Source organism: Aquarana catesbeiana, linkage group LG08 (genome assembly GCF_042186555.1).
Source record: "Aquarana catesbeiana isolate 2022-GZ linkage group LG08, ASM4218655v1, whole genome shotgun sequence".
Taxonomy (NCBI): Eukaryota; Metazoa; Chordata; class Amphibia; order Anura; family Ranidae; genus Aquarana; species Aquarana catesbeiana.
In genome coordinates this window covers 227,101,588-227,124,582 of record NC_133331.1, presented here as the reverse complement: position 1 = coordinate 227,124,582, position 22,995 = coordinate 227,101,588, and the positions used below count along the sequence as shown (strand labels likewise).

The 22,995-nt window shown below is 41.5% G+C and overlaps 1 protein-coding gene across 3 annotated transcripts in view; it reads left to right on the top strand.

Annotated features, from left to right (window-relative positions):
• PARG (poly(ADP-ribose) glycohydrolase) overlaps positions 1-22,995 on the top strand; it is a 213,011-nt gene that overhangs the window by 26,304 nt on the left and 163,712 nt on the right. Inside the window, exons 1-3 of one of the 3 annotated variants that reach the window (XM_073596908.1) lie at positions 4,289-4,437; positions 5,423-5,489; positions 16,561-17,274. In XM_073596908.1, coding sequence (XP_073453009.1) covers positions 16,595-17,274 — 680 coding nt within the window. In that variant the 5' untranslated portion in view covers positions 4,289-4,437; positions 5,423-5,489; positions 16,561-16,594. Of the gene's footprint in view, positions 1-4,288; positions 4,438-5,422; positions 5,490-16,560; positions 17,275-22,995 lie in introns of those variants that run through there. The other 2 variants (XM_073596907.1, XM_073596909.1) reach the window with 2 other exon arrangements.

Sequence of the window (22,995 nt, the reverse complement as noted above, 5' to 3'; positions counted from 1 at the left end):
CTCATCAAGAATGTGTGGATTATTGTCTCACGCTACAACACTTTTGGGGTGATGTAATTGTTGTTTTATGAGAAAATGGGGGTTATTTCCTAAGGGGATATCCACTTTGCACTACAAGTGCAGTTTCAGTGCAGTTGCAAGTGCACTTGTAGTGAAAAGTGTCTTTGCATTTAGTAAATAACAGCCAACGGTGCTTTGTATAAGGTTACACAATCACGACATTTTCTGGACTCCACACATTTCTGTCAGGGTCAGCTCAAACAAACACAAGCAGTAAATGTCCACAAAGAAGAGCCTGGGGGTAGATGCCTGTCGAGAACTTGAGGTCCTGCAGGCTTCTCCCTGTGGCCAAATACCGCAGGGTAGCGACCAACCTCTGCTCCGGAGTGATGGCTTGCCTCATGCAGGTATCCTGCCTGCTGATATAGGGGGTCAGCGAAGCCAGCAGACGGTGAAATACGGGGTCCGTCATCCTGAGAAAGTTCCTGAAATCATCAGGATTATTCTCACGGATCTCACGGAGCAAAGGCATATGAGAGAACTGGTCACGCTGAAGCGACCAATTCTTGGTCCATGAACTCCTCCCCACCCTGTTCATGGACTGGACTTGTGTCAAGGTCAGGACCCCAACATCAAGCCCCCGCACAGCACGAACTGTACGAGGAGTACGCATACGAAACATGGCTAGAAAACGGTCGGCTGCTCAGAACGAAGTAACAGAACGCACTGAAGAACAGCAAGGCCTGTGAAGAGCGACCTGAAAAACAGCAACGAGCAGGCAAGATCACACAGAAAACTCTGATACGAACTGACTGCACGCACTGAAGAGCAGATACAAACCCACAAGCACAAACTGAACAGCAGAAAACGATCTGAAAGCCACGAGTCTGAAAAAGCGCGAATCGTCTCTCACCAAACTTTTACTAACACGAGATTAGCAAAAGGAGCCCAAAGGGTGCCGCGCTTGGTTCTGAACCGGCCTTTTCTAGTCTCGTCGTACGTGGTGTACGTGACCGCGTGGTTGTCGATCGGAAATTCCGACAACTTTGTGCGACCGTGTGTAAGCAAAACAAGTTTGAGCCAACATCCGTCGGAAAAAATCCTAGGATTTTGTTGTCGGAATGTCCGAACAAAGTCCAACCGTGTGTACGGGGCATTAGGCTTAATGTACACGGGACGCTGAGGCAACTTCCTCTGAACGAATTTTTTGACAGCTTGAAACCGGCGTTTAAAAACACCCGTTTTTCCGTGTTTGCATGCCGCGTTTAGCTGCGTTTTGCGGTGTTTGCGTCTAGGAGCATTTATTTAAGATAACATCATAGGACCCTCCCAAAGCCCAAAAAACAGTATTATTTAACTATTTTAGCCATTCTGTGAGACCAGAGTGAGTAGCAGCAGCTGAGAGAGCAGCAGCGTATTTGTATCTACCTCATGTCGATGCTTTTATTATGGATCCCATAATGAGCATATGTGAGGGAAAAAATGCAATTTTTTAAAATATATTTAATTTTTAAATTGCAATTGATTTAATATATTTTTTTTATTTTTTTTACTATAAGCTGTATATGTAATTTAATTTTTTTTTAAATTTATTTTGTCTTTTTTAAGCAAATCTTAATTGCAATTTTTTTTAATATATTTAATTTTTAACGTGCTATTGATTATTAGATTTTTTTTTTTTTTTAAATGTATGTGTAATTTCATTTTTTTTAAATGTATATATTTCGTCTTTTATGCAAATTTTAATAGCAATTTTTAAAATATTTTTAATTAACCCTAACTTGTTCTTCAAGGAGAAACCCCTAACCATAACCCCCGAACCCTAACCGGAAACCTTAACGGGAAACCATAACCCTTACCATAACCCCAAACTTGTTCTTCAAGGGGAAAACCCTAACCCTAATAGGAAACCCTAACTCTAAATTTCATACAACTATGTTTGATCAAGTCGGGGGTAAAACTCAATGGTGGGGTCATCTGGTTGAAATCTAACAACATATAGGTCAAATTCCAATTCTACTTTGGCTAACAGCAGTGCTAGTGGTGTACTGGATTGGATCAAGGGCTCATTAGGGGTATATAAATGGTCTATGAAGCATTGCAAGCAATTACAAGTTTTTAAAATATTTTTTTTAGTGGTTTTTCATCATTTGCTATAATTTTTAAGTTTTGTAATGTAAAAACGCTTCTAAACTAAAACGGCGGCGTTTTGCGTCTGAAACGTCGGAAACTTCGGCGTCTGAACTCATTTGTTTGCCTATAAAGAAAAGCCTATAAACGCAACTGCCTAAAAACGGCATTTAACAAACCTGTGTACATGTACACATAAGATAACATTGGATGAGTTCAGGGGCAGCTGAAAAAAAGCAGCCAACTGCCTCTAAAAGTCCGTTTACCAGCAGCAGTGTACATGAGGCCTCAGTTGTTTTTAGAAATAAGAGAAAAATTGTAAACATTTATGGGGCAAAAAGCTATTTTTTTTTTTTTTTTTTTTTTTTAACCTTAACAATTTAAGGACCGAGCCTCTTTTTCTGAGATTTGCTCAGCGGTCTTACAAACGCACTTTTTTTTGTGTGGAAAAAACGCACTTTTTTTTTTTTTTTTTTTGCATTAAAAAAATTAAGACAACAGTAAAGTTAGCCCCTTTTTTTAGATTGTGAAAGATAATGTTACACCGAGTAAATTGATACCCAACATGTCACGCTTCAAAATTGCGCCTGCTCGTGGAATGAGGACAAACTTTTACCCTTAAAACTCTCCATAGGTAACTTTTAAAAAAACTCTACAGGTTGCATGTTTCGAGTTAGAGTAGGGCTAGGATTATTGTTCCCGCTCTAACAATCGTGGTGATACCTCACATGTGTAGTTTGAATACCGTTTTCATATGCGGGCGCTACTCACATATGCGTTTGCTTCTGCACGCGAGCTAGGCGAGACGGGACACGTTAAAATATTTTTTTTTTTTTAATTTATTTTACTTTTTTATTTTTAAACTGTTCTTTTAAAAAAAAAAATATGTTTTTGTCACTTTTATTCCTGTTACAAGGAATGTAAACATCCCTTGTAATAGAAAAAAAGCATGACAGGACCTCTTAAATATGAGACCTGGGTCAAAAAGACCCCAGATCTCATATTTACACTAAAATGCAATAATTAAAAAAAAAAAAAAAAAAATGTTGTCGTTTGAAAAAAATAAAATGTCCCTTTTTAAGAGCTATGGGCGGAAGTGACGTTTTGACGTCGCTTCTGCCCTTCAGTGGTATGGAGATGGGTAGGGACCATCTTCCCCTCACTCATCTCCATACCTAACAGGGAGAAGGATCTGATCGCGGCGGAGGGCACCGAAGAGCGGCGGGAGAGGGCCCCCCCCCCCAATAAAAGTAATCTTGTGTCAAATCCACTGCTGAGACAACTTTTATCTGAAACCGGACCGCTCACTGAAGAAGAGGATACCGGGGTTATGGCAGCTGGCTGCTGCCATAACAACGATATCCCTCTTCAAAGTGCCGATGTATATTGTTGTGAGCCAGTCCGGAAGTGGTTAAATCACTATCTGCATTAAGATAAAAAAAACCCATCTGTGTTAAGCTTAGCCACCCCCCCACCCCCCTCTTACTTGCCTGATATCGAGCCAGCACTGTGCCTGAAAGCAGTGGCTCTCTCTGCTTTCTTTCTCCTCACTGGAGAGCGAGGCATCAGTGGGAGCCATTGGTGGCTGCTGCTGTCAATCATAGCCTGTAATGACAGAGCAAGGGGTAGGGTCGAGTCACGCTGTGCATATCAATGGACACACAGAACATGGCTTGGGATTGAGCCCACCTGGGTGCCCCTATAGGGGCTTGCTATGGGGGGAGGAGCCCAGAATGCCGGCGGGGGGACCTGAGAAGTGGAGGATCGGCTCTGCTGTGTGCAAAACCATTACCATGTTTGTTATTTAAAAGAAAAAACGTTATATGACTGGTCCAAAGAGGGCTAAAAATTAGGTGTATGCATTTTTTACACAGTCTAGTAAAGGATAATATTACTGTTGGGAACACATTACACGTTCCACCCGTTTTTTAGGGTGAAACATGTAACATGTTCCCAGTGCTCCAGCAGCTGCCCGTTTTTTTTTTTTTTTTCCTTCCCCACCATAAGGCCTGGAACACCTCTTTTTTTTTTTTTTTTTAGAAGTTCTGTCAAATCTTAACTCTATTTAAACCTGCTCCCACTCCCATTCTAAGCCTATTCCAACTACTAACAGGACAGATGTGTATACTTACCTATGCTGAGGCTGGTCTTGTCGCATGATCTTTCCAGCGGCCGGCTTCAGTGAAGAGATTGCTGAAGACTGCTGCAGAGCCTGGGTGATGCATTTGTTGTCGGCTGTCCATCCTTTCCCCTGAAGCTGGTGATGGAAGCCAATCAGATGACTGGACCTGAGTGCCCTCGAAGTAGGTAAGTATAGACGTCTTTCCTTACTACGGCGTAGTGAGATTAGGCTTAGAATGGGGGTGGGAGCAGGTGTATGTATAGTTAGGATTTGACTGGGCTTTAATTTATTGTACTTTTTTGCTCTTTCTTTGATTTTACTTTTTTCTTGGAGGGTCTGGATCTAACCCCTTCCCCTTTTTTGGATTGCTCCATCCCCTGCATAACCATAATAATCTATTCTACCTTTTCCTGTTCAGCTTCAGTTTTTTAAGTTGCCAAACTTTTTAGCTGATAAAAGTAACCCTGATTCTTGTGCAATAAACATCCTTGAAATCCTGGAAATAGCTGATGTGGCTGTCGGTCACATGACAAGTCTGATTAGAGCAAAACGGGTTGAACTGGAATTGGCAGGTAAATATTTACCTGTATGAGTGGAGTTCTGCTTTAGTTTGTTCATCCCGAATACATTCTGTATATGATACAGATATACTTTTTTACCTTTGATGATACCCAATTTATTCCCAAAATAAACAAGCTAAATTTTAAAAGTGAAATTATCATCTGTGCAGATTGCAAGACTGTCGACTGATTTTATTTACTGGCATGTCCTAGATAAACAGTGACTGTGGGGTAATTTGATTCATACTGTGCCCTATCTATATATAGTTATCCTCTGAACATTTGTGATTCATATGTGTCAGTAATTTTGTGGATATGTTTGCAGCTTCAGAAGATGTCTTTCTTTACTTTCATTTCAGAACAGAACTCCTCCTATAGTTTTATTATATCTTTGACCTTTTCCTTGTAGGTTGAATGTTAGCACAAGATTTACTTCCTGAATGCCTTTTCCTTGGCTTTTTTATTCTGAAGTTACTCTAATTTAATGTGAAGACTCCCACAGTTTGTGATTATTTCATAAAAAAGAAAGGTTTCTGTTAGAAATTCTTCAATGTAAATTTGCATGGTTTGACTTCTTTTATGTAATGGTCTATTTTTCTGTGCTTTACAGTTCCCAAACAGAGAACCCTTCATTTCTGGTTTGAACATAAAGGAAGAAGAGCAGAAGAGCATAAAAGGTATTTGGAAAATCTCCATTACAGTCTTATGTTACGTGTCATTTTAGTAACCAGAATATGTGTGACTATATACATAGTGTGTGTATGTATGTATATGGCATCTTGCACACTGCTTGAAAAAGCTCAGTACAGCTTATTTTTTTACTGAGCTAAAGTACAGCCCATTAATTGTTATGTGCCTATGCACACAGGCGCGTAAACAGGCGCCGTTTATTCTTCAGAATTTTTTTTTTTTTTTTTTAAATCTGAATTTTTGGTCAGTAATTTAAGCCTCGTGCGAAATTGTGCACACTTGTGTGCAAATGTCTATTCTCATATTGTGAACATGAGAATAAGATTGCGCGTAAATACATACAAAAGGACCAACTGAAAAAAAAATAGATGCTTAAACAGGACTATCGTGTGCAAGAGGCCTATGTATGTATGTATGTATGTATGCGTGTGTGTGTATGTATATATATATATATATATATATATATATATATATATATATATATATATATATATATATATATATATATATATATATATATATGTATGTATATATGTTGGACAAAAATATGAAAACACTACATGATTTGCAGGTATGAAAGTGATGACATGTTTTGCGTTAAAAGCGGAAGTGATGTAATAAGGGATGGTAGGAAGCATAAACTCCAACCCTACAAATAACACTAGACACACCAAACTGGATTAATAGCGGCTGTGGCCTTGTTTATTGGTTGGTAATAATTCATCATAACTTTTTTTTAATCAAACACTTTAAAAACTGTAAAAAAAAAATAGTGGGAGTCCTAGGAGTTTCTGGAATGTTCTGAGGGGTCAGGTGACTTTAAATAACTTATCCTAGATGACCCTCCAGAAAATTCCAAATCCAGCTGATTTTTCTTTTTTTTTTTTTGACTGATCACAAAACCCCACATTAAAGTCGATCAACAGGAGGTTTGAAATATACTACTGCCACCATCCAATGAGGGAAAGGGGGGGGGGGGGCCTTAAAACGGGCTATCCCTCTTTCCTCACATTCTTTTGCTTCCACTGTGAGCCTGTGTATGCAAAAATTGTGCAGAGGGAACTCTATAAGCATAACATTCAGGCTTGGTTCACACCTAAACCGGCCGCGGATCGCACAGCAACGCTGTCCGTCCCTGTTCTACGTTTCAGGTATGAATCAGGGCAGAATCTTTGCCTGAATCCGGCCCTGAAACGGAGACAAAGATGCGCAGCTGCCCCTGAGACATGTGAACTGGCTCCATAGAGAGCAGGTCACATTCTCCTGCTATGTGAATTGGATGCGGAGAAACCCGCATCCAATTCGCATAGGTGTGAACCTAGCCTCACAGGTGAGCTGCAATTGCCAAACCACTTGTGACCGATATTAATGCTCAGAAGAGGAGAAAGTGGTGCAACACCCATAAATCGTGTACTATTGACCAATGGAAGTCTGTAACCTGGTCAGATGAATCGAGCTTCACACTGTTCCCAACTGGACGTGTTTACGCGAGGCGAACGTGGCCCCAAGCTTACAACCAGGACTGTCTTGTTCCAACAGTAAAGCATGGTGGCAGCGCAATTTTGTTTTGGGCCGCCATATCTTGGTGATCTGCAGGCCCCATCATCGCCTTAAAAGGTAGAGTCACTGCCAGCGATTATGTACACATTTTTTCTGACCATCTTCACCCCATGGTACAGGCATTATTTCCCTAATATAAAATTTAGCAAAAAAAGAGTGATCTGCGCTGTGTGTGAATTCCCTAAAAGTGCTAATGAACAGCTGTACTCACTGTATTGCACATACCAATACTCAAATATAACCAGACAAATAGTGTTGTGCTGTTACAGTGCTTAAAAGGTACATTTTAAGCACATTTGTTGCAGTTCTCCCACACCGTCAATATTAAAGTGCATATAAGTGCAAAAAATGTATATACACATATGTCGCTACATACAGTCATCGATAATTATATGCAAACAAAGTAACCAAATCATTAGGATGGACTTGTGTCTTTTTTTTCAACCTCACCTACTATGTATTCATTAGGGATGAGCTTCGAGTTCGAGTCGAACTCATGTTCTACTCGAACATTGGCTGTTCGCAAGTTCGCCGAACAGCGAACAATTTGGGGTGTTCGCGGCAAATTCGAATGCCGCGGAACACCCTTTAAAAGTCTATGGGAGAAATCAAAAGTGCTAATTTTAAAGGCTTATATGCAAGTTATTGTCATAAAAAGTGTTTGGGGACCCGGGTCCTGCCCCAGGGGACATGGATCAATGCAAAAAAAAGTTTTAAAAACGGACGTTTTTTCAGGAGCAGTGATTTTATTAATGCTTAAAGTCAAACAATAAAAGTGTAATATCCCTTTAAATTTCATACCTGGGGGGTGTCTATAGTATGCCTGTAAAGGGGCGCATGTTTCCTGTGTTTAGAACAGTCTGACAGCAAAATGACATTTGGAAGGAAAAAACTCATTTAAAACTACCGCGGCTATTGCATTGCCGACAATACACATAGAAGTTCATTGATAAAAACGGCATGGGAATTCCCCACAGGGCAACCCCGAACCAAAATAAAAAAAAAAAAATGATGTGGGGGTCCCCCTAAATTCCATACAAGGCCCTTCAGGTCTGGTATGGATATTAAGGGGAACCCCAGCCAAAATTTAAAAAAAAAATTGACGTGGGGTTCCCCCTAAATTCCATACCAGACCCTTCAGGTCTGGTATGGATTTTAAGGGGAACCCCGCGCCAAAAAAAAAAAAAAAAAACGGCATGGGGTCCCCCTAAAAATCCATACCAGACCCTTATCCGAGCACGCAACCTGGCAGGCCGCAGGAAAAGAGGGGGGGACGAGAGTGCGGCCCCCCCCCCCTCCTGAACCGTACCAGGCCACATGCCCTCAACATTGGGAGGGTGCTTTGGGGTAGCCCCCCAAAACACCTTGTCCCCATGTTGATGAGGACAAGGGCCTCATCCTCACAACCGTGGCCGGTGGTTGTGGGGGTCTGCGGGCGGGGGGCTTATCGGAATCTGGAAGCCCCCTTTAACAAGGGGACCCCCAGATCCCGGCCCCCCCCCTGTGTGAAATGGTAAGGGGGTACTTACCCCTACCATTTCACTAAAAAACTGTCAAAAATGTTAAAAATGACAAGAGACAGTTTTTGACAATTCCTTTATTTAAATGCTTCTTCTTTCTTCCTTCATCTTCTTCTTCTTCTTCTGGTTCTTCTGGCTCTTCTGGTTCTTCCTCCGGCGTTCTCGTCCAGCATCTTCTCCGCGGCGTCTTCTATCTTCTTCTCCTCGGGCCGCTCCGCACCCATGGCATGAGGGGGGAGGCTCCCGCTCTTCTCTTCATCTTCTTCTCTTCTTCATCTTCTTCTTCATCTTCTTCTTCTTCTTCTTCTTCCTTCTTCTCTTCTTCCTGTCTTCTCCGGGCCGCTCCGCAGCCATGCTGTGGCATGGAGGGAGGCTCCCGCTGTGTGACGGCGTCTCTTCGTCTGACGGTTCTTAAATAACGGGGGGCGGGGCCATCCGGTGACCCCGCCCCCCTCTGACGCACGGTGACTTGAGGGACTTCCCTGTGACGTCACGGGGAATGCCACAGGGAAGTCCCGTCATGTCACCGTGCGTCAGAGGGGGGCGGGGTCACCGGGTGGCCCCGCCCCCCGTTATTTAAGAACCGTCAGACGAAGAGACGCCGTCACACAGCGGGAGCCTCCCTCCATGCCACAGCATGGCTGCGGAGCGGCCCGGAGAAGACAGGAAGAAGAGAAGAAGGAAGAAGAAGAAGAAGATGAAGAAGAAGATGAAGAAGAAGATGAAGAAGAGAAGAAGATGAGAAGAAGATGAAGAGAAGAGCGGGAGCCTCCCCTCATGCCATGGGTGCGGAGCGGCCCGAGGAGAAGAAGATAGAAGACGCCGCGGAGAAGATGCTGGACGAGAACGCCGGAGGAAGAACCAGAAGAGCCAGAAGAACCAGAAGAAGAAGAAGATGAAGGAAGAAAGAAGAAAGAAGAAGCATTTAAATAAAGGAATTGTCAAAAACTGTCTCTTGTCATTTTTAACATTTTTGACAGTTTTTTAGTGAAATGGTAGGGGTACTTTTGTACCCCCTTACCATTTCACACAGGGGGGGGCCGGGATCTGGGGGTCCCCTTGTTAAAGGGGGCTTCCAGATTCCGATAAGCCCCCCGCCCGCAGACCCCCACAACCACCGGCCAGGGTTGTGGGGATGAGGCCCTTGTCTTCATCAACATGGGGACAAGGTGTTTTGGGGGGCTACCCCAAAGCACCCTCCCAATGTTGAGGGCATGTGGCCTGGTACGGTTCAGGAGGGGGGGGGGGGCCGCACTCTCGTCCCCCCCTCTTTTCCTGCGGCCTGCCAGGTTGCGTGCTCGGATAAGGGTCTGGTATGGATTTTTAGGGGGACCCCATGCCGTTTTTTTTTTTTTTTTTTGGCGCGGGGTTCCCCTTAAAATCCATACCAGACCTGAAGGGTCTGGTATGGAATTTAGGGGGAACCCCACGTCAATTTTTTTTTAAAATTTTGGCTGGGGTTCCCCTTAATATCCATACCAGACCTGAAGGGCCTTGTATGGAATTTAGGGGGACTCCCACATCATTTTTTTTTTTTAATTTTGGTTCGGGGTTGCCCTGTGGGGAATTCCCATGCCGTTTTTATCAATGAACTTCTATGTGTATTGTCGGCAATGCAATAGCCGCGGTAGTTTTAAATGAGTTTTTTCCTTCCAAATGTCATTTTGCTGTCAGACTGTTCTAAACACAGGAAACATGCGCCCCTTTACAGGCATACTATAGACACCCCCCAGGTATGAAATTTAAAGGGATATTACACTTTTATTGTTTGACTTTAAGCATTATTAAAATCACTGCTCCTGAAAAAACGGCCGTTTTTAAAACTTTTTTTTGCATTGATTCATGTCCCCTGGGGGAGGACCCGGGTCCCCAAACACTTTTTATGACAATAACTTGCATATTAGCCTTTAAAATTAGCACTTTTGATTATTCATGTTCGTGTCCCATAGACTTTAACGGCGTTCGCGTGTTCGAACGAATTTTTTTCCTGTTCGCATGTTCTGGTGCGAACCGAACAGGGGGGTGTTCGGCTCATCCCTAGTATTCATGCTAACATATGAAACGTTTCTTCAGGTGCCAGAGCCACAAATGTGGCATAAATAAATATTTAGTAATAAAAGCAAAAATAGTCCCAAGTCCAATGCCAGTGACGAAATTGGTGCTGCACACGTACTTATTCTGTCTAAATGGTGCTACCAGTGATCACTTATTGGTGCTCCACCATAATGTGATAGATGCACTCTTTCCAGACACTGAGACCCCTGTTACCAGGTCTAACCATGCATCAGTGAGCCAACCATTCACTGTGGGTATGGAAATGGGCTCCCTTCAGAGGACCCGCATGCCGGATGGACCATCAGTAGAATCTCCGGATCATTCAGCCAGTAAGATGTTCAACCTCAGTCATCAGCCAAGCGTATATAAAGAGCGGAACAAATCGCTCATTGTGCGATTTCCAAGACATGCATTCTTTATTAAAGCAGTATTATACTCACAAGTATGATAAAAACATCGGACATTCAATCTAGAACTGTCCTGCGCCTCTGCAGGCATGCTGACGTCACAAATATGTCCTCCGCCTGACGTACCTTCGTCATAGAAGACGTCGTCTCTGTTGCCCCAGTGATGACGTTTTCTATGATGAAATGTACGCTGGGCGGAGGACATAGAGGTGACGTCAGCATACCCGCTGGGCTGCAGGACGGTTTTAGACTGAATCCCTGATCTTTTTATCATACCTGTGAGTATAATACAGTTTTAAAAAAGAATGCATGGTTTGGAAATTGCGCAGTGAGCGATTTTTGTTCCTCTCTCCATATACGCTTGTGTGCTGATTGATGTTTAACATCTTACTGACTAAATGATCCGGAGATTCTATTGATGATCCGACCGGCATGCGGGTCCTCTGAAGGGAGCCTATTTCCATATCCACAGTGAGGGGTTGGCTCACTGATGTGTGTTTAGACCTGGTAACAGAGGTCTCTGTGTCTGGTAAGAGTCCATCTATTACATTATGGTGTAGCACCAATAAGTGATCACTTGTAGCACAACCAATTATTAATGATTTGTATGTAGCCACATATATATGTGTGTGTGTGTGTGTGTGTGTGTGTGTGTGTAATATATATTTTTTTGCACTTTAATATTGATGGTGTGAGAGCACTGCAACAAGTTGAGTACCTTGTAAGCACAGTAACAGTGCAAGACTATTTTTCTGGTTATAATTGTTTCCCGAAGACAGTACCATTTACCAAGACAATAATGCTCAGATTCACACAGCTGGTGTTGTCAAATTGTGGTTTGACAAGCAATGCAGATGAAGACTCACACTTTCCCTGAGCACCACAGTTGCTGGATCTCAGTATCATAGAGCCACTATGGTCCATTTTGAAGAACAAGGTTCGGGCTCGTTTTCTGACTCCAGAATCTATGCAGGGACTGGATATTTTTTTGCATGAAGAGCGGCATGAGATTCCATTATCCACTATCCAAGACTTATATTTGTCAATTCCCAGGAGAATTCAGGCCATCTTGGATGCCAAAGGGGGTCCAACACCGTATTAGGTAACAATTTTGTTTTTACTTGGTGTTTCCATATTTTTGTCCAACTCCTGTATATATCATAGTTTAGTGTATTTTTCTTCTTTTATGGGCTTTTTTTTCACGGTTCTCAAAGGTTAACCCTCCATTGTGGGTTAGGACACAGATACTGTATGTAGCTGGAAGACCAGCATAAAATATCTTTTGGGTTTACCTACCAAAGCTAAGGCATGTCTGTTATTTTTAGATGTTTGAGTTGGCCTAATTTAATAATGTAGTCGCCTTCCTCTTGCTGGGTTATTCCTGTGGAGGAGTTGGCAGAAGAGGAAAACCTTGTTCTGTGTAAAATGTAATGAAATTATTTTGCATGTAAAAGGTGATAAAGCAGTGAGGTGATTCAACTTTCCATCATCTAGCAAAAAATGTTATATCCATTTTGGTCTTTATGGCTGTGTCTGTTATAAAGTGTTGGGATAATTGCCTTTAACGCATATATAGTATTAGTTTTATTCCAGAGGTGTTCACATAGTTTGAAGTCAACTTACATATATTTTTACTGCAATCTCTCTTAACAGAGATTAAAGAGAAGGAGGTTGGATTTATATTATTGTTTGCACCTCTACTGGGGTGATTTCTCTGCACTCTGTGCTCAGGGCACTTAAGTCCCTGGGACTGCAAGTGACTGCAAATCTCTCTAGTGGAGGCAAAGACATCAGTAAAAACTGGACTATTATTTATTTGAAGCCCTCGCTGCTCTATTCTTGAGGGGAAAGAAATGAGAGAAAAACATTTCCATCTCATCTTCCTGGACAGCAGTCTGACGGATGATTGGTTCTTAGGTTGTGTTTACTTCTGTCCAGGAGCAGCACATGTTTGTTATTTTCTTGTCTTGACTGAATGGCCATTGGATCAGCGGTCCTACTGTTGATAACCGGTATGCTTTGCCTTGATCAAAGGGTTCCCCTTTTTCCTTTCAGGATCTTGCCTGCTTTGTCGGCGTAGGGGGGTGACTTTTGACTCCTCTTGGCTGTGGAGCACTGTCTTCTTTCTTTTGGGTTTTTTGAGATGGGCCTGTGGTGTGTTCTGGTGGCATCTTGGTGCTTGTGATCTTGTGGTCAGGAGAGCTTTTGGCGGTGGCATGCAACTCAGCCCTTGGGTTTGAATAGCTCAAAGTCTTTGTGGCAGCCCTGAATGGCACACCTCTGGGCTAGATGGTGTGGGGGATTTACCGCTACCATCCAAAATACAGAGGAACAGGATGTTTAGGTGGCGATGAGCCCTTCCTGCTGGGGATTTGTTACTTGGGCTACTGTATTAGTTTGGTGGTGGTGGTTAGGGGGTACATTGTGTTCCTTGGTATTTTCCTTCCCTGGCCATCCTATGGTAAGAGCTTCATCGTACAGTCAGAGCAAATTATCCTACAAGTCAATCGGACCTCTGGGAAGAACCGCAGAAGGTGTGGAGTGAAAATTTCCCTGAATATCTTCAAAAACATCCAGAATGCAAAATCCCTGCAAAGCTGTAATTGCTGAAAATGATGGATTCTTTGATGAATATAATGCTTGATGAATAGTTACTTGAAAGAAAAATGTTGTAATGACTGTGAATGTGTTGACTTTCATTTCCAATCAATTTAATCCCACCTTGATGAATAGAAGTATCCATTGCTATGACAAATGTGAAAATGTCTGAGTGATTCAGAATTTTTGAACAATAGGGTATTGGTGAAGCAACAGATACTTTACCACAAGATACAATCAACAATGATTTTCAGAGCACCATATACTGTTAAGTGCAGTTTTTACATGATGGTATGCTAGAGGTCAAAGTTGGAATCGGAAGTTCAGCACCTTATTATTTTCAAGATAGAATTTGGAGCTGTGCTGTTAGTGTGGTTTGTTCCACAGTGTGCTATGTGGAGTAGCTCATGTGTGTCCGTGTGTAATTACCAGCTGGTTCTGTGGCACTTTGTCTCCTGCATCCTATTGGCGTTGGCCACTGCCTATGTGGACATGTGCTGTTAACATTTTTTTCATCAAGACTGTCCATCTCCATATTGCCAAGAACATACACAGTCCTGATGGCACTCTGCAGAAACCAAAGAAAGAATAGGTTTGGTTTACTGTGCTAAACAGTCTTCAAATGGTTATGGTGTCCAAAAATTTCATGATTGTTGCGTAATCCAGAAGAACATTATGGGTACAAATCTCTGGCTAACTGCTCACAGCGCAAAACACCAGTCAGTTGGCCAATTTGTGTTGTCATAGCTGACTGCTGCTGTAATACATACAGTACATGTATACATACATTTTTGGGGGTAAAAATATGGCCCCAATCTAATCTTTGCGGTGATCTAACTGTAGAGGCCTCCTTTTATTTTTATGACTAAGGCCTTATAGGCTGAAACGCGTCAACTGTTCTTATTTGCGTTTGGTCACTGTGGCTTGTCAATAAATATTATACTTCTTAAGAGCAATCACCGGAGTGCAGGTCATCTTTTCCTCCTTTCATTTTAGATCCAGTATCTCCAGTGGAAATTTACACTGCTTCTTCAACACTTCTTCCTTTTTTTAAAAAATGTTTTTTGTTATTATTTTGCTGGAGGCGCATGACACAGCCTGTGATTGGCGGAACCTCCTCCAGATGTCTTTTAAAGTGCGAACAAAGTGAAAGCTTTATTTACCTCCTAACTTTGAGTCTTTGTTGCTGCCTTGATATGCAGTTCATCCACATCTATCATCCGCTTCTGACCAATCCTCTTCCTTTCTCTTCTCCTTTTTTTTTTTCTTTCTATCCCCATTCCCCTTCTTTCCTTTTTTACCCCCTTTTTTTTTTCCCATCATTTTCTTTGATTTCGGTTTCCTCTTTTTTTTTACCTTTTTACAGGCAGTTGTACTTACATCTGGGCTAAGACGCATTTCTCATAGGTCTCAGGCCTACTGTCCTGTTACTATTATTGTTCTGCCACCCTGATACTTGGTTCTGTATGGGTATATAAGTGTCTTCATATACACTATTTTATCATTTCTTTTGGTATCTGGATGTACTTCCATGTATGCTCTTGGCTCTGGCCGCTAGGGTCTTTCTCATTAAGGGTGCGGTTGATCACCCCCGTTGGCACTCCTGTGCTTGTTTTGCACTTAATGGTGTACTTTCTAGTAACCTACCCTACTGACACATCCTCTCCCTGAGTGCAATGTTTTACTACATGCCTTCTACTGCCTTTGTAACAATTTTGTACTTGTTCCTCCTTTTTTTTTTTTTTTTCCCTTTTAATAAAAGTTTTGAACAAGAACAAAGTGAAAGCTATTGTCAGTCAAGTGGTTAAAAACATCTGACATAAAATATTAACAAAGCATATTCCCTTACAGTATGTATGTATGTATGTGTCTCAATTAAAAGCACTAAGTGTAATTTTTGTCTGCTTCTTTGATCCTCCGCTATCAACGTGAATCACTTCTGACAAGTTTTTTCCTAACACCAAGAGAAAAAAAAGTGACGGGAGGGGATTTCCAGCACACAGCTTGTGGTTGACAGCCTCTGCCCTGTTCCTGTGTGCAGGGAGGTGTGTCTCTCCCCTCCAATCCACTCTCAGAGCTCTCCTCACTGAGTATACAGAGTGTAATTTCAACACTCTGCCCCCTTTTTTCTGACATCTAATGCAGGCTTTTATAAATTCTGGACTTTGAATGGCTGTGGAGAAGACTGAAGATAAACAGATACAACTTATGTAGGAGGGTTTGTTTCATATCTGTGCATCACCTGAGGCCAGTAAGAATATATGTAAAAGTTTACAACCACTTTAAACTCAATGTACACCATGTTATTGCAAAAACATTTTGCTTTGAAAAAAGATTTGTATAAATCTTAAAAAACTTTGCTGCTATTAATTTTAATTCTCTATACTGAAGCCTTTTTTAAAGTCATGTGACCTAGCACAACACCAATCAGCGCTGTACAGACACAGATCCATACTTCAGCAGAGTACTAGAAGCGCCTCCCTCAGAACTTTCCTTGAGGACAGAATACCTGGAAAATGTCATCTGACCTCTGAACAGCAATGATTAAATAAAGTACTCGGATGATTGCTTATATTATTTTTAATACAGTGGCATAAAAAAATATGGCAATTGAGCATTATATGTTTAATATTACTTTAATGGTGGTTCCAAGACCACTGTGTTCTGCTCTTGATGAGACAACCATTCCAATAAAGGACAGCATGGAGTCCTTCTTCCTTTATTTATTTTTTTCAGACTGCACTCTGGATCTCTTGAGGTAATTCTATATGGATACCTAAGCATGCCAAATTGCACCTAACGCTGCCTACTATTTGCTAAAGTCTGTTTTGTAAAGATACTTTATGGTTTTAATGCACAATGTGAGAAAATATATGGGATTGCAGGGTTAAGTTATTAAATGTTTTATTGTTATACAGGTGTCTTAATAAAAGTGGCCACGTATCCGTGAAGATGAGTTCAGACGAAAAGACAAGCGTCTGCCAGCAAATCGGTAACAAAGAAAAGCATGTTGTGGAGAGCATTACAGGAAATCAATCAGAAGATCATAACTTAAACAGTTCAGAAAATGACAATGGGCCTGAATCTTTACCAGGCGATGGCATGCTGTATTTTGACAAAGAAAGCAACTTGGCAACAAAATCCTTGCCCAACTGCCCACTGACAAGCAACCCTACATCTCCAAATTCAGGAGACTCAGAAAATTTCCTAGTAGACTGTGTACCTGAAAGTCCACTCTCAGAGCAAGGTGGTGGAGACTCAGGAGCAAGTCTGCAAGACACGGAGCCTTATGTGTTTGACAATAACCCATCTTCAGAAGGCATGGAAAGTGAACCAGAGATGTCTGAAGGGAATAAAAAGAGTGGTTCTGGTTCGAAGGCTGACCACGACACTATACCTCAACCAGAGTATGACCAGGAAAAAAACAAGTCAGAATCAAAGCATTCTTGTAGTGTGAATAAACACAGTAGTGGAGAACCCGTGACTTGTAAGGAAGAACTTGCTGATATGTCTGAAGGTGGAGCAACGGGAGGTATAGGCTTCAATGAATGTAAAGCAAAAAATAGTGCAAATCAGAGAATTTCCAAAGTGTCTGGTCATCTTTTTCCTGAGCGCAAGGAAGAACAAGCAAGGTAGTGTATTTCATGTCTATTTTTACAGGACTGGCAGCATGATAATGGAAGTGATTCCACTGGAATAGATTTATTATGCTTGTAGTCTTGTTGGCATGTTCAAAGTGAATTTAGGTCAAGATGAAACATCCTTGCAAGCTTTTGCATATCATGATAGGTGCTATACAGTGTGTGTGTATATAAATGGATAGATAGAGACCAATAGCTACGCTGAAGTTGGTAAAAACTTAAATTGCATGTCTTGAGGAGCCTCTGGCTTTCCTTTTTGGTTTTATTGCAAAACCACACTGGAAGAGTAAACAATTTGCATATCTGACCAAATGTTGTAGAGACCTAATATCATATATTGACATGTATCCAGAGAAACCTACATGTGGAAACGTTAAGTGTTTAGACATTTTGGCTTAAAATTTTAGTGTGTATGGACCTAAACATCTGGATCCTAATTGGGGCATACAGGATTTCCTACTATACCTGCATCTGGTAGAGGGTGTTCTCGTTATCTAGCCAAGCTACTCACATCCGCGTGTGTATATATGTGTGTATGTATGTATGTGTATATATATATATATATATATATATATATATATATATATATATATATATATATATATATATATATATATATATATATATATATATATATAGACAGAATTAACTGTGTGATGTATATAGAAGCATAAATTGTAGCTGTCAAGCTGCAGGCTCACCAAATTATTCTTACTAAAATGTCAAACTGTGCCCCGACTATGCAAATTTAAGTAATCACATTTTCCAAGCAACCAGTAAAAACCAGTTTTAAACACAACATCCTTCACCCTTAAAGCGGGAGTCCGGCGACCAATTCTTTTTTTTTTTTTTTAGGTCATTGAGACACTTTGCTAACCCCAAAATAATACTCAGTTTCCGCCTCTGTCTGTTTTCGCACTGAAGAGTAACTTAAAAAATGTGATGCTTGCTTTTTCCATCTTGCTTGTGGGCATGTGAAGCCCACAAGCATTGATTTCCTGGATGCGGTGAATGCTGTTCATTCACAGCTTGTTCACACGCATCATCATTGTTTCCGCACTGAATCTTGGGCAGCCTGACACTAAGCCCCCATGAGACAGTGCGGCGCCGGGGAAAGGCAATAAACACGCCTACTCCCATGGGAGGAGAGACAGGAAGTGCCACAATAAAGTACAATATAAAGGTAATTACAGCGATAAAAAATTTTTTTGTGCGGCATTTGAACATCTATGCAATTAACTGAAGGGGGTAAGATTAAGTTAAAAATTTGAGTGGAACCCCACTTTAACTGAAATCGCAGCTCTCTCATTTGCAGTCTGCCAGCCTTCTAATATAAACCCACAGCATATGCTTGTATGGGGGGTTAGAAACCCTACTTTAGTCTGTTTTAAATTTTTGAGGATCGATTACTTCACAATACATGCAGCTACAGAGGTCTGTGATGGCTTTAAGTCCATAATCTGGGCACAGGGGCACTTGAAGCATAAAATCTGAAAAATAAAACTATGTACCCCTTAAAAAACAAAAAACAAAAGTGGGAGAAGGAAAGAGGTGTTAAAGTGGAACTTTTAGGGTGATATTCTGCTTTAAGTACAGTTTGCTGTAAGGCCTGATTCACATTTTGCATACAATGTACATTGAATTTGAATGGCACACATCAAGGCACCACAAGTTATGTGTGTTAAAAGGCACTACAACACAGATTCGACCCATGTATGCTGTACAAGTGTATGCATGTTAAAAATTTGGTTTTGGTTTTGATGGGTTGGCATTGCTTAAAAAGTGGATGGGCAGTCTTCTGACAATGTGTGCAGAGCTGCACCGTGGCAGCGTGAATCCAACATTACTCACGTACTAGCTTCTTAGAACTCATGAGAATCCCAAGTAGAGGTCTCTCTGTCTCAGTTCAGCGGCTCCCTGGCCCACACACCACAGATACTTGGAAGCATGAATTTCTTTAATGTAAGGTTACGACCCAGCAACTAGTGTAATCTCTTTGTATCAGCTGGTGTAGATAACAGTAGGTGAATGAAACTGGGATATCAATTGCAGAGATGTCACAAAACCCCAGAGAGTCATTCAATTTGGCGGTATCCACCCAGAACTGAAATGTCTAGTCGGGTAATGCAGAAATTTAACCGAAAGCCAACTTGCGTGAAAGCCCCACAAGTGATTCAATATGTCAGGTTATAGTTAAGAAACTGAAATAATTGCCATATGTGCCAAAACAGCCACCTGTCTGGTATTTGGTGTTTTTTTTTTTTTTTTTCTTATTTCTGGTTTATTTTTGTGATCTGCGCCGAGTCATGTTGTAGACAATATGTTTGCTCCAGTAGTAAAAACCAGAGTGTAATGTGTTAGTAAAATATTCTACAGTTCATACTGTCAAGATTGATGATCGCAATGAGTGCCATGCATGCAGAAATTCTATCTACCTATCCACCCAAAATTGATAAAATTATTTTTGTTAGGTTTTGGAGAGTTGAACCACTCACATGCTTCTGTTTGTGCTTATTGCTTGGATGCAGTTTCTGGCTTTGGCCTCCCCACCTAGAGTTCTATATTCTTGCTAAAATGTTCATCGTAATAAATTCTGTCAGGACAGGGTAGGAAAATCTGAAGTTGTTTCTCATCCCTGAAAATTTTTTAGGAAGTATATAGAGGAAGGAGTATGCCAGTTTTAAAAGATTGATTTTAGGGGCTCATCTAGATATGTGCGCTGCGTTTTAATGCACATGCTTTGACACTTGTTATGTCACGTGGTGATGTGTGTTACATAAGGCAGCCCATTCATTTGTTTGAATGAGCTGCTCATGCACCAAAACACAACTAATAAAGGTGGGTGCACTATTTCCTAATGCAGTGCCTCAAAATGTACTGTAGTGGTAGCATATTCACTTAAGCATGGTACACACTGACCATTCTTCCTTTTTTTTTTTTCCTTTCGACCCAGAGTGCTGAACAAAAGCACAAGAGCTTGCGATGATCTCGCAGTATTAAATATGCAATGTTAGTACAGTGATCTCCCTGCTGAGATATTGTGTTCTGACAGGGGGATTGTTTCTGTTTTGAACTGGCTGATCTTCGGCCCGTGTGTGCCAGGCTTTAGTTTAGTAAATGAGCTGGAGCTGTACAGACTTCAGTTATCCAATTATGTGCAAGGTTTTTGTTTTCTTTTGTTTGTTTTTCTTGCACATGGTTGGATATTTTTTGCAAATAGAATTTTATCTGCAGCCCATTTCTTCCCATCACTAAGCTAAATGAAAATTTGTTTTACCAAGTTAACAAGCTCTAATAGTAAATGAACCCTTTGCTGTTAGCAGCCACTAAGTATTCTCTTTTCTGTGTAGAAAAAAAGAGAAAGTGGGACTTTATCGTGCATGTACGGCCGAATTGCAGAAAAGTTCATGGTAGATCTAGATGTCGTGGTAGATATAACAACAATTAACCGCATTAAATAATAAAATATTTATAAAAAGTATCTCCTTAATGTGCAACCTGGGCTTGCTTTTTTTTCTGCACAGATACTCAGTTGTGGGTCGAGCTTGAGATAAGCACACAGAGTAGCTTTCCTGCACATGCAGAGCAGCGCAGAGAAGCTGCTGTTATAACCTGCCTTTTCCCTTTGATCCACACTAGCCCTCTTGTCGATCCCAGGTGATATCACATAGAAGAGCCTGGGACAGACAGAAGAGGAGGACAGCTGTGTGAAGTTGGCACCCCATGTTTGTAAAACCTGAATAAAAATATACTATTCGTTTGTGCCCCAAAAATGAGCGTTTGTGCCGGTTCGATTTCTGAGATATTAAATATTCAATTTAATGCAAGCCCTGCCCACTTTGCACCCCATGTTGCTGAATTTAAAAAACAAACGCACCATTCATTTTTGCTGGTTTGAACCGCAAAAAAATACATTTGTGCCGCTTTGGTTTCAGAGATATTAAGTGGTATATGTTGTCAAACCACACTGACTTTACACCTTGTTATTAAATCTTACATACAACTAGATTTATTTGTTCCCAGTTTGTGCAGATTTGGTGGATATTGTACATGTTTCACTTCACATGCGTAGTTTTTAGTGGCGCAACGGATCGTCACCAATCCGTGATCCGAACGGGTCAACCTGTTCGGATCGGCACACCACACAATCCGTGGAGCGCTTTGCTAGGAAAGGCAGAGGCGCTCTGCTAGGAAAGGCCATAGGAAAGGCAGCGGCTTCAGCCACTGTCTCGTCAGGAAGTGGCGTTTTGTCGCCGCCATCTTGCTACACCCCACACTCCTGCACAGTAATGATAGATTGAGAAGGGGGCAAGCAGACAACTTGTTACACCCACCGGAGTTTTAGATTTCACAGTTATTTTCAACACAAAACGGAGCTTATATGCTTAAATACAGTATTTGTAAATCCAACGGACTGTTTAGATTACATTTAGTTAAATGTGAAAATCAGAGGTGTTCTGTCACATTAGCAACCATGTAAGGTCAGCAGGTTTGCTGCTGCTTTTAAAATTTAACATCTAAACAGTCCGTCGGATTTACAAATACTTTATTTAAGCATATAAGCTCTGTTTTGTGTTGAAAATAACTGTGAAATCTAAAACTCCAGTGGGTGTAACAAGATTTGTCTTGTGTTTTTTTTTTTTTTGCTGATCCGAAAAATGATGTGATTCGTGACGATTCTCTAGCGCTGACTGGAAGAACAGGCGGAGGAGGAAATCTGGGGAGGGGGCGGGCACAGCTGGCTCTGGCTCTAGTGAGGCAGAACCAGCTGTCAGGCGGCAGGGTGGATCTCTACAGTATTGTCGGGATCTGTCCCGGCTGCAGCGCGGCTCTGTGCTGTCAGGATATAGTGGGCAATAGCCCGCCACATGCACAAGTTTTTTTTGTCACAGGAGAACATACTATATGTCATCTTCTGAACAAAAAGAGAACTAAGGCCAAAATAGATTGGGCCATAGTTCTCTTTTAACAAAAGTTTAAACCAGGTGTTAACCAAGCAAAACCGCACTCCAGCAAATTCTCTTATATAAGTCACTTTTTTAAATTGCTTTTTTTGAAAAACAACTATGTCAGTAAACATTCATTTTTAGACAGACTCCATGGCAGACTACGTGTGGGTTAATCCCGCCTCCTCTCCAATGCTATAGGACCCCACTTCCATAAATTTGAGCTCACCGCTAGAGACCGTGTTCCGTCTGCCACGGAGTCCATCAGGAAAGGAAAATTACGGTGAGTATTTGATAATAGATTTTCCGTTTTCCTGACAGACTTCATGGCAGACTACGTGTGGGAAATAACTAGCCAAACCACACGGGTGGGTATGCTGATAAAAAGAAGTTTATTTCTTCCTGTCAGCCGACTAGATTCTTAAACCAAAGATCAAAGAGGATAGAGAAGCAGGTTCTATGCAATAGTGTGACATAAAGGTATTAATGGAGGCCCATGAGGCCGCCTTGTAGATGACATCAGGAGCCACATGCCGGGCTGCTGCCCACAAAGCCGCCATACTCCTGGTAGAGTGTGCTGTCACCGCCTCTGGAGGAGCCAGGTCCTTAGCCCTATAAGCCTGCTAGATAGACTGGACGATCCAGGTCGCAATCCTTCTGGATGGAGCCCGTTTCCCCTTGTTGTTGCCGGAGCGTAGAGCAAAGAGGAAGTTGCAGCATCTAAAGGAGGAAGTAACTCGTAGTTATTCCTTCAGCATTTCGCCTA